Raw genomic sequence first — 11,866 nt, forward strand, 5'->3', positions numbered from 1 at the left:
ATGGAGAAACACAGGAGACTCATAGGATCGAACAGACAGACGATCACATACATATACAACACCAACAGACAAAAGATAGACCACAGAGAAGGGGATGAAGCTGTCCACAGGGAGTTCTGGCAACAGAACTTCCAAATCTCCCCTGCTGAAAACACAACATTCGACCCAGACACAGAAGCCGAGGTAACACAAACCACTACAACACCTGCAACAACCTGATTCTCCCATCACAAACAATATCACTCACCACACTCACACCAGGACAACCCTCTATCACACCCCATCACACCAGAAGAAATGAGACATGCACACACACGATCACAAAACACAACACCAGGAAACAGCAACATCAACAAACTTATCATGCAACACCTTCCACCCATCATGCTCTCCAGACTTCGCCACATTTTCAACGCTGCCCTGGCAACAGGACACTTCCCCAACTCCATTCAAACATGCATCAATCATCATCATCCCAAGCCAGGAAAGCCACCTCACGAGGTGTCCAGCTTCCGGCCCATCTCACTGCTGGAAGTTCCCGGGAAGTTGCTTGAGAGGATTATCACACACAGACTTAAAACACACCTTGAATACAACAACATACACAACCCTAGGCAACACGGCTTTCGCCCTCACAGAGGGACTGGGAGCGCAATCGCCCTCGCTTACGAGGAGATCGCTCTCAGTCTCGCAAACAAGCACCAAACCAACATTATACTACGAGACGTCACCAAGGCCTTTGATAAGGTCTGGCATGACGGCCTCAAATACAAAATAACACAGCTACAACTGCCTCCACACTTCACACGCCTCTTATGCAACTTCCTGGACAACAGAACAGCCTCCATCCGCCTGGGTTCACACCTAGGCCCCCCCATTCATCTCACAAGTGGAGTTCCACAGGGCCAGCGTCCTCTCACCAACACTTTCATCTTATACACTGCCAACCTACCACCCCAGCACCCTACAGCAACTACATTGCATATGCAGACGACATTACACAAATCATATCACACCCTTCCAAGTCCAAAAAACATCATGAAAGCAGCCACACAAACAGCCATAAACACGATCAACACACACGAAAACAAATGGAAGAACAGACCAACACAAATAAAATTCACAGTCATACCAGTGGCCAGACGCAACCCACCCCCACTCACAATAAACAACACTGACATACCATACGCAACCACAGGAAACATGCTAGGCTTACACTTCAGCAGAAACGGTATTCACACACACGCACAACACCGAATAAACCAAGCAAGCACAGCTCTCAAGAAACAGCGCTTTTCATACTGCACAACACCCACTAAACTCAAACTCTACAAAACTACTGTAAGACCTATACTCGAATACACACCCATTCCACTGATTGCAATCTCAAAAACACAAAAACTCAAGATGCAATCCATACAGAACAAAGCACTATACTGGATAAACAACACCACTATACAAGACAATACGATACAGCATTACCGCACAATCACTACACCAAACATACAACATAGAGCCACTGAACATACGCATACCACACAAAGCAAACGAACATGGACCGCATACAACACATCGACAACACAAACTAACGACGACATCATACACAAACACACAAACACACAAACAAATCACAAATGGTGGCCGAGAAACACTCCGTAGTTAACGGAGATCCCCCAGAAACCTCTCTACGCGAGCTAATGCTCACGGGGTGGGAAAGGCCTCCGATCTGCACGCATACGTGCGTGCGGATCGGAGGATGTTTCCCACCCCTGCAAAAAGCTCACATTTTTTGTATATACGTGTAATATAATTTTAATTTTTTCTGTTCAACAACCAGCGCATAAGACCAGCTAGCAAAGAAAGAGCCTTCGGACCGATCACATCCACGCGCAACCTCTGTGTTCGTATTCTTGCTTGTTTTGCGTTCATGTTTGTGTTTGCGATTGATTTGTGTTGTGTTTGTGATCGGTCCGAAGGATGATTTCCAAGCTAAACAAACTCACCATAATTGCCAACCCACATATCACTCCAACCACCTTCCACCGCTCAAGCGAAGAAGGTAACTTCATGCCACACACCCGCGACATCATCACATCACATCACATCACATCATGTCATCACTCTTCATATGAGTCTATGCGCTGGTCAGTCACCGTTCACCCGTGTTATTTATTTACGTTTATGTTTCTTAATGTTTTTTTCCTTATACTCGCAAAACAAACAAAAGAGTGACCCACTGACCTCGCTCTCAGCTCTTAGGAGCTGGAAGGGAGGTAGGCGAGGTCTCACCTGCAACAGGCTATCATAGAAGGTTTCACACCTGCTATGATAATCCCTGGCAGGCGAAAAAAAAAAAAAAAAAAAAAAAAAAAAAAAAAAACATGTTCTTGATCTTTTATGTTCTCATGTTATTATGTTCTTGTTCTTTATGTTATGTTCCTGTTGTTTCCACCATCACTGCGTATTTTTTGCCGTTCTCTGTTGACATTTTCGTTCTCGATTTTTCTCATCTTTAATAAACAAAAGAGGGACCCACTGAACCTCGCTCCCAGCTCCTAGGAGCTGGAAGGGAGGCAGGCGAGGGTCTCACCTGCAATAGGCTATCATAATGGGTAGATACCTATTATGATAATCCCTAGCGGGCGAAAAAAAAAAAAAAAAAAAAATTATGTTCTTGTTCTTTTATGTTTTCATGTTATTATGTTCTTGTTCTTCTCACCACACTATGTGTATTTATTGTCGTATTATATCATTCTCTGATCACATTTCCGTTCCCGATTTTCTCGCTTTAATAAACAAAAGAGGGGACCCACTGAACCTCGCTCTCAGCTCCTAGGAGCTGGCAGGGAGGCAGGCGAGGGTCCCACCTGCAATAGGCTATCATAATGGGTATACACCTATTATGATAATCCCTAGCGGGAAAAAAAAAAAAAAAAAAAAAAAAAAAAAAAATCAACTACCGTTCCCTTATTATACTCTGTTTTTATCATTATACTCGTGTTTATATGTTCTTGTTCTTTTATGTTATCATGTTCTTGTCCTCACCATCACTCCCTCTTATCTTCATACTCCTCTGCATCCGTTACGCCATCATCTTCTCGGTTTATCCTTATCTTTATCTCCATGTTCTTTTTTTCCTTTGTTTTACTTACCATCAAGTTCTTGTTTACCATCATCCTTCCTTGTTGTATATATGCTGTTCTTACCATCATCCTCCCTCACTCACCTCACACTCCCACTCACCCTCACTTCTGTATTTATTGCCGTTTTCATCGTTCTCTGTTACATATTCCTGTTCTCGATTTTTCTCATCTTTAATAAACAAAAGAGGGACCCACTGAACCTCGCTCTCAGCTCCTAGGAGCTGGTAGGGAGGCAGGCGAGGGTCTCACCTGCAATAGGCTATCATAATGGGTACACACCTATTATGATAATCCCTAGCGGGCGAAAAAAAAAAAAAAAAAAAAAAAAAAAAAATCAACTACCGTTCCCATATTATTACGTTCTGTTTTTATCATTATACTCTGTTTTTCCCATTAAAAAAAAAAAAAAAAAAAAAAAAAAAAAAAAAAAAGGTGTCTCCTGCATGTCCAACCTGGCTCCAATCTGAAAAAGAAAAAGGTACCACATTACCACACCGCAAATAAAGAAAAAAACACGCAAGGGGTATCGCCCCCCTACTTTACACTCTCTACCTTGCTTAAATTTCTAGGTAGCTAGCTACCCGTAGCTTTTCTTCCCCCCCTCCACTGAGGACTCCTCCTCCTCCCCCCCCCTTTAGTTCATCTGACACCGATAAGGAGGAAGGAGGGTCGTCAAAACCAGCAGCCACAACCTATAGATCATAGTCAGTACAGCATTATCCAGCCAATCGGTGAGCTCGCTCCCCGACTTGCCAGATACTGCTAACCTGCGCTAATCTCTTTGTTGTGCCCTCGCTCACGGTGTGTTTGCAAGCTCTTTAGCTATCAACACCCAGTTTTGACTTATGGTAACATTTATGTTACTGAGAGCTAAACTTGATAAGGTGACATACAGACAGCTCCGTCAAGCCACCGTGGTTTACCGCGACCTTGACCAGGCTTGTTTGTGTGTCACCGACCCTTGCTATCGGTCGTTGTTTGATACACAGGCCCTGAATAAGCGTGTAGCTTCGGCTTTGAACACCTGTATTCGAAGCCCGGTGATCAAACACTCTTGGACCTCTATCTCTGCCACTCACTACTTCCCTTCCTTCCTGTACTCTTCCTGGGCCTACGAGAGTTCTTGCGACTCTGGTATTCGCCTGGGGGAGGTCTACAGCCCCAGTCCCCTTGTAGCAGATTGGGACCAGGGAGTACGACCACGTACAAAGCCTCAATTCTCAAAGGGAACCGGAGAACTCCGCCGGCTCTTCCTCTTGAGAGGGTCAGGCCGTAGATACAGGGAAATCGCAGGTCTTTATAAACCTGCAACTCTAGTGAGTAGGGATAGGGTTAGGTCCCTGAAAAGGGTCTCCACTGACCAAAAACAGGAACACTCATACGTCCTCTACAGCCCCTTCAAGAGGGGACGAGGGTGGGTTTGTAATTCCTGTCCTCCCTTGGGTCAGTGGCGTAGTTTCACAACCCCCACCACCTCTTACCTCATGCCTAAATGAGGATTAAGATTAAAATCACCAACGGGCGACCCTCTCCTTCCAAGAGGGAAGCCCTACTACAAGCCCTCTTTGATGCCGAAATTCGTACACTAAGGATAATCACTGCCCATGACCACTTCCTCATCATCTGCCAAGATGAAAGAAATGCCGAAGCCTATTCACCACCATGCATCGACCAACTCAAAGAAAAAGGCTTCGAGCCACTCATGCCTCCAGAGCTGAAGGCCAAACTAACGCTTGTCCTAAAGCAGCTGGATAGAGAACTGGTAAAAGAAACACCAGAAGCCATCAAGGAGGAACTTGAAAGAAACATGCCAGACACACAAATCGGCAACATTTATATCATGAAAAACAGATACCTCATAAAGATTCAGTTTACAGACCACCAGATTGCTGCCAAAATACAGGAAAAGGGCCTATACCTCTTCAATATCTATATAAGCCCCAGACAAATCGAGCCAGAAAGGTTCACCACCATTGTGCAATGCATCCATTGCTACCGCTATGGACACTATAAAAATAGTTGCCCAGATAAAGAGAAAAGACTCAAACTATGCTCCGAATGTGGGTCCAACACCCACAACTTCAGAGACTGTAAGTCTCAGACCAAAAAATGCCTAAACTGCGGTGAAGGACATAGAACAATGGCCAACTCGTGCCCCATCAGAAAGGAGGCCATGAAACAGACGAGAGAGGAGAGAGCAAAAAAAGAAGAAGAGAAAAAAGACATACCAATAAAAAAAGTAGCAGAGCAAACGGCCAAACAAACTGTAGCCGCCACCCAAAATGCTTGGCTCAAACCACTAATTAAAGAAATGAAAGAAGAAAAAGAAAAAGACAAAAAAGAACCACAAATAATCCTGCAGCTACCTGATGACCTGTCAGTAGGCATCATGACTGCCCTAATACACGCCCACCTCCAAAACATCATGGAGCCAGGACTGGGTTATAGACACCACATAAAAAAAATCCTTCAAAAAAACAATTTGCCAGACCTCGACCTTGGGGACGGGGATTCCTGGGGGATCTTCAAAGTTCTCCCACCTAACACAGTAAACACCACAACAGAAACTATACTCACACAGACCACAGTCTCACCACGCCACCCACAACCGGATCTCGACCCACAGGACGAGTCAGAGACCGAAATATTCACTGCACCACAAAGAAAACCAACACCAACACCAACACCAATCCCCACACCTACACAATCACCTACACGACCACACACACCCCAACAGTCGCCACAACACCCAAAACCACAACGAACACAATCAGTGAAACCCAAAACAACACATGCACACCGCAAACACACAGACGACCTTACAGACTCAGAGGTCGATGATCAGTCCCTTCGCCACAGGGACGGTTACGACCTCAACCCAAAAACATATGGCATCCGCCTCTTCGCTGCAGAGCCCTCACGCTACAAACACCTCAACAGACTACAACTGGCACACGAAATAACACGCGGTACAATAAAATGGATATACACAAACACCACATACCAAAACCGCATCCACGAACAAAAAATCACAGAACACCTACACGCAGGAAACATATTCATCCAGCCAGACATGATTGAAAAACTGAAACAACAAAACATTGAACACCTACAGAATGGCTGGTACAACACAAACAAGTAACACTATGGCTGCAACACCACCACATTACATCACGCCTCACAATCATTCAACATAATGTACACACATGGACATACAGACGAAGACAAGAACTCTGCAACCAATACAGACAACACGACCCTGATATCATACTCATAAACTCACACTCACTCAAACACCCACAAACAGTAAAAATATACAACTACAACACATACACATCCAACAAAACAAACGAAAACCATGACGGCATAGCCATTGCCGTCAAACAACACATCAAACATAAAATACTTGACACTTTCACCTCAGAACTCATGGCCATCGAAATAGACACCCCTCATGGACCCATCATCATCGCCACCACATACATTCCTCCACGCCGACCTTACATAAACCAACCTGACCTCTTTTCACTCTTACGACACCAAAAACCAACATACATAATGGGAGACTTCAACGCACACCACAGACTCTTCGGTTACACAGACACAAATGCCGTCGGAAGAGGCCTCGCCTCACTCATCTCCGACGGCAGACTCACTCACCTCGGCCCAGACGCACCAACACTCATACGTGCCAACAGCTCCACCACACCAGACATAGTTCTCGCTAACACACAAGCAAACTTAAACTACCACATAACCACAGACGATGTCACATCCAGTGATCACCTCCCCGTGATACTCACACTCTCCACCAACCCAATCATGTTACCTACACCGCCCCGAGAGAACCTTAATCATGCAAACTGGGAAGGGTTCAAACAAGCACTTGAACACACACAACCCCCCAGATCTCGAAGGGCAACCCACGCACACCATAGACCACCACCTTAACCAGTGGTACGCAGACATACAGACTGCCCGAGAGGCAAACATTCCTAAAACAACATACAAAACACTTGTACACTACAGAGAAACACATCGTCTAAAAACACTAAAAATACAATACAGACACCTTCGGGAACTTGCTGAAACACAGGGATGGAACACAGAACTACGCACACGACACAGAGAAATTCAAATACAACTCACCAACGAAACAAAACACATGAGCAACCAACAATGGGAAACACTCACACGAGAACTATGCAACAACATAAAAGATCCTAAGGTCTTCTGGAGGAAACACAGGAGACTCATAGGATCGAACAGACAGACGATCACATACATATACAACACCAACAGACAAAAGATAGACACAGCAGAGGGGATGGAAGCTGTCCACAGGGAGTTCTGGCAACAGAACTTCCAAATCTCCCCTGCTGAAAACACAACATTCGACCCAGACACAGAAGCCGAGGTAACACAATCACTACAACACCTGCAACACCTGATTCTCCCATCACAAACAATATCACTCACCACACTCACACCAGACAACCCTCTATCACACCCCATCACACCAGAAGACATGAGACATGCACACACACGATCACAAAACACAACACCAGGAAACAGCAACATCAACAAACTTATCATGCAACACCTTCCACCCATCATGCTCTCCAGACTTCGCCACATTTTCAACGCTGCCCTGGCAACAGGACACTTCCCCACTCCATTCAAACATGCATCAATCATCCTCATCCCCAAGCCAGGAAAGCCACCTCACGAGGTGACCAGCTTCCGGCCCATCTCACTGCTGGAAGTTCCCGGGAAGTTGCTTGAGAGGATTATCACACACAGACTTAAAACACACCTTGAATACAACAACATACACAACCCTAGGCAACACGGCTTTCGCCCTCACAGAGGGACTGGGAGCGCAATCGCCCTCGCTTACGAGGAGATCGCTCTCAGTCTCGCAAACAAGCACCAAACCAACATTATACTACGAGACGTCACCAAGGCCTTTGATAAGGTCTGGCATGACGGCCTCAAATACAAAATAACACAGCTACAACTGCCTCCACACTTCACACGCCTCTTATGCAACTTCCTGGACAACAGAACAGCCTCCATCCGCCTGGGTTCACACCTAGGCCCCCCCATTCATCTCACAAGTGGAGTTCCACAGGGCAGCGTCCTCTCACCAACACTTTTCATCTTATACACTGCCAACCTACCACCCCCAGCACCCTACAGCAACTACATCGCATATGCAGACGACATTACACAAATCATATCACACCCTTCCAAGTCCAAAACATCATGAAAGCAGCCACACAAACAGCCATAAACACGATCAACACACACGAAAACAAATGGAAGATACAGACCAACACAAACAAATTCACAGTCATACCAGTGGCCAGACGCAAACCCACCCCCACTCACAATAAACAACACTGACATACCATACGCAACCACAGGAAACATGCTAGGCTTACACTTCAGCAGAAACGGTATTCACACACACGCACAACACCGAATAAACCAAGCAAGCACAGCTCTCAAGAAACTCAGACGCTTTTCATACTGCACAACACCCACTAAACTCAAACTCTACAAAACTACTGTAAGACCTATACTCGAATACACACCCATTCCACTGATTGCAATCTCAAAAACACAAAAACTCAAGATGCAATCCATACAGAACAAAGCACTATACTGGATAAACAACACCACTATACAAGACAGAATACGATACAGCATTACCGCACAATCACTACACCAAACATACAACATAGAGCCACTGAACATACGCATACACACACAAAGCAAACGAACATGGGACCGCATACAACACATCGACAACACAAACTACGACGACATCATCACACAAACACACAAACACACAAACAAATCACAAATGGTGGCCAAGAACACTCCCGCTAGTTAACGGAGATCCCCAGAACCTCTCTACGCGAGCTAATGCTCACGGGGTGGGAAAGGCCTCCGATCTGCACGCATACGTGCGTGCAGATCGGAGGATGTTTCCCACCCCTGCAAGAAGCTCACATTTTTTGTATATACGTGTAATATAATTTTCATATTTTTTCTGTTCAACAACCAGCGCAAAAGACCATCTAGCAAAGAAAGAGCCTTCGGACCGATCACATCCACGCACAACCTCTGTGTTTGTATTCTTTTTTGTTTTGCGTTCGTGTTTGTGTTTATGATTTGTGTTTGTGTTTGTGATCGGTCCGAAGGATGATTTCCAAGCTAAACAACTCACCACGATGCCAACCCACATATCACCCCAACCATCTTCCACCGCTCAAGCGAAGAAGGTAACTTCATGCCACACACCCACACACCCGCGACACCATCACATCATATCACATCATGTCATCATTCCTCATATGAGTCTATGCGCTGGTCACTCACCGTTCACCCATGTTATTTATTTACGTTTATGTCTCTTAATGTTTTTTTCCTTATAATCGCAAAATAAACAAAAGAGTGACCCACTGAACCTCGCTCTCAGCTCCTAGGAGCTGGAAGGGAGGCAGGCGAGGGTCTCACCTGCAACAGGCTATCATAGAAGGTTCACACCTGCTATGATAATCCCTGGCAGGCGAGAAAAAAAAAAAAAAAAAAAAAAAAAAAAAAAAAAAAAAAAGTGTTCTTGTTCTCTTATGTTCTCATGTTATTATGTTCTTGTTCTTTATTGTTACTATGTTCCTGTTCTTCCACCATCACTGCGTATTTATTGCCGTTCTCTGTTGACATTTTCGTTCTCGATTTTTCTCGTTTTTAATAAACAAAAGAGGGACCCACTGAACCTCGCTCTCAGCTCCTAGGAGCTGGAAGGGAGGCAGGCGAGGGTCTCACCTGCAACAGGCTATCATAGAAGGTTCACACCTGCTATGATAATCCCTGGCAGGCGAGAAAAAAAAGAAAAAAAAAAAAAAAAAAAAAAAAAAAAAAAAAAAAAAAAAAAAAAAAAAATCATGTTCTTGTTCTCTTATGTTCTCATGTTATTATGTTCTTGTTCTTTATTGTTATTATGTTTCTGTTCTTCCACCATCACTGCGTATCTATTGCCGTTCTCTGTTGACATTTTCGTTCTCGATTTTTCTCGCTTTTAATAAACAAAAGAGGGACCCACTGAACCTCGCTCTCAGCTCCTAGGAGCTGGAAGGGAGGCAGGCGAGGGTCTCACCTGCAACAGGCTATCATAGAAGGTTCACACCTGCTATGATAATCCCTGGCAGGCGAAAAAAAAAAAAAAAAAAAAAAAAAAAAAAAAAAAAAAAAAAAAAAAAATTATGTTCTTGTTCTCTTATGTTCTCATGTTATTATGTTCTTGTTCTTTATTGTTATCATGTTCCCGTTCTTCCACCATCACTGCGTATTTAACTTTCGTTCTCGATTTTTCTCGTTTTTAATAAACAAAAGAGGGACCCACTGAACCTCGCTCTCAGCTCCTAGGAGCTGGAAGGGAGGCAGGCGAGGGTCTCACCTGCAACAGGCTATCATAGAAGGTTCACACCTGCTATGATAATCCCTGGCAGGCGAAAAAAAAAAAAAAAAAAAAAATATATATATATGTTCTTGTTCTCTTATGTTCTCACGTTATTATGTTCTTGTTCTTTATTGTTATTATGTTCCCGTTCTTCCACCATCACAGCGTATTTATTGCCGTTCTCTGACATTTTCGTTCTTGATTTTTTCTCGTTTATAATAAACAAAAGAGGGACCCACTGAACCTCGCTCTCAGCTCCTAGGAGCTGGAAGGGAGGCAGGCGAGGGTCTCACCTGCAATAGGCTATCATAATGGGTAGATACCTATTATGATAATCCCTAGCGGGCGAAAAAAAAAAAAAAAAAAAAAAAAAAAAAAAAAAAAAAAAAAAAAAAAAAAAAACTACCGTTCCCTTATTATTACGTTCTGTTTTTATCATTAAACTCTGTTGTCCCAATTCGAAAAAAAAAAAAAAAAAAAAAAAAAAAAAGGTGTCTCCTGCATGTCCAACCTGGCTCCAATCTGAAAAAGAAAAAGGTTCCACATTACCACACCGCAGATAAAGGAAAAAACCACGCAAGGGGTATCGCCCCCCTACTTTACACTCTCCACCTTGCTTCAATTTCCAGGTAGCTAGCTACCCGTAGCTTTTCTTCCCCCCCCCCCTCCACTGAGGACTCCTCCTCCTCCCCCCCCTTTAGTTCATCTGACACACCGATAAGGTTTATAAAGTACCTAACAAGCAAACATCATGTCTGGTCGTGGTAAGGGTGGTAAGGTAAAGGGCAAGTCAAAGTCCCGCTCCAGCAGGGCCGGCCTTCAGTTCCCTGTTGGCAGAATTCACCGCCTTCTGCGTAAGGGCAACTACGCCGAGCGTGTGGGAGCTGGTGCCCCCGTGTACCTGGCTGCCGTCATGGAATACCTGGCCGCTGAGGTCCTGGAATTGGCAGGTAACGCCGCTCGTGACAACAAGAAGACCCGTATCATCCCCCGTCACTTGCAGCTTGCCATCCGTAACGATGAAGAGCTCAACAAGCTGCTGTCTGGCGTCACCATTGCCCAGGGTGGTGTTCTGCCTAACATCCAGGCTGTGCTCCTCCCCAAGAAGACCGAGAAGAAATAAACATTTTTCTTGGTTGTCCCATCTCAACATCGGCTCCTTGGACCACAGCATCTTCAATGAGAAAATTGACAAATCTATTATAATAAAAATGCCATACTCATAACCACACCATACATTTGTATATATATA

General features: G+C 44.5%; 2 protein-coding genes across 2 annotated transcripts; both read left to right on the plus strand.

Moving 5' to 3' along the window:
• Positions 1-4,815: 4,815 nt before the first annotated feature.
• Positions 4,816-6,083, plus strand: LOC119571185 (the record flags this gene model as incomplete). The annotated part of the gene is given in 1 exon segment (XM_037918602.1): positions 4,816-6,083. A coding segment is annotated over 1 exon segment (1,238 nt), but the record flags the coding sequence as incomplete, so codon positions are not given.
• Positions 6,084-11,108: 5,025 nt separating this feature from the next.
• Positions 11,109-11,761, plus strand: LOC119571184 (histone H2A). The gene has a single exon (XM_037918601.1). It carries the CDS (start codon positions 11,366-11,368, stop codon positions 11,735-11,737), a length of 372 nt encoding a protein of 123 aa, XP_037774529.1. The 5' UTR covers positions 11,109-11,365; the 3' UTR covers positions 11,738-11,761.
• Positions 11,762-11,866: the final 105 nt, after the last annotated feature.

The sequence above is a fragment of the Penaeus monodon genome, unplaced genomic scaffold (genome assembly GCF_015228065.2).
Source record: "Penaeus monodon isolate SGIC_2016 unplaced genomic scaffold, NSTDA_Pmon_1 PmonScaffold_5389, whole genome shotgun sequence".
In the NCBI taxonomy this organism is placed as follows: domain Eukaryota; kingdom Metazoa; phylum Arthropoda; class Malacostraca; order Decapoda; family Penaeidae; genus Penaeus; species Penaeus monodon.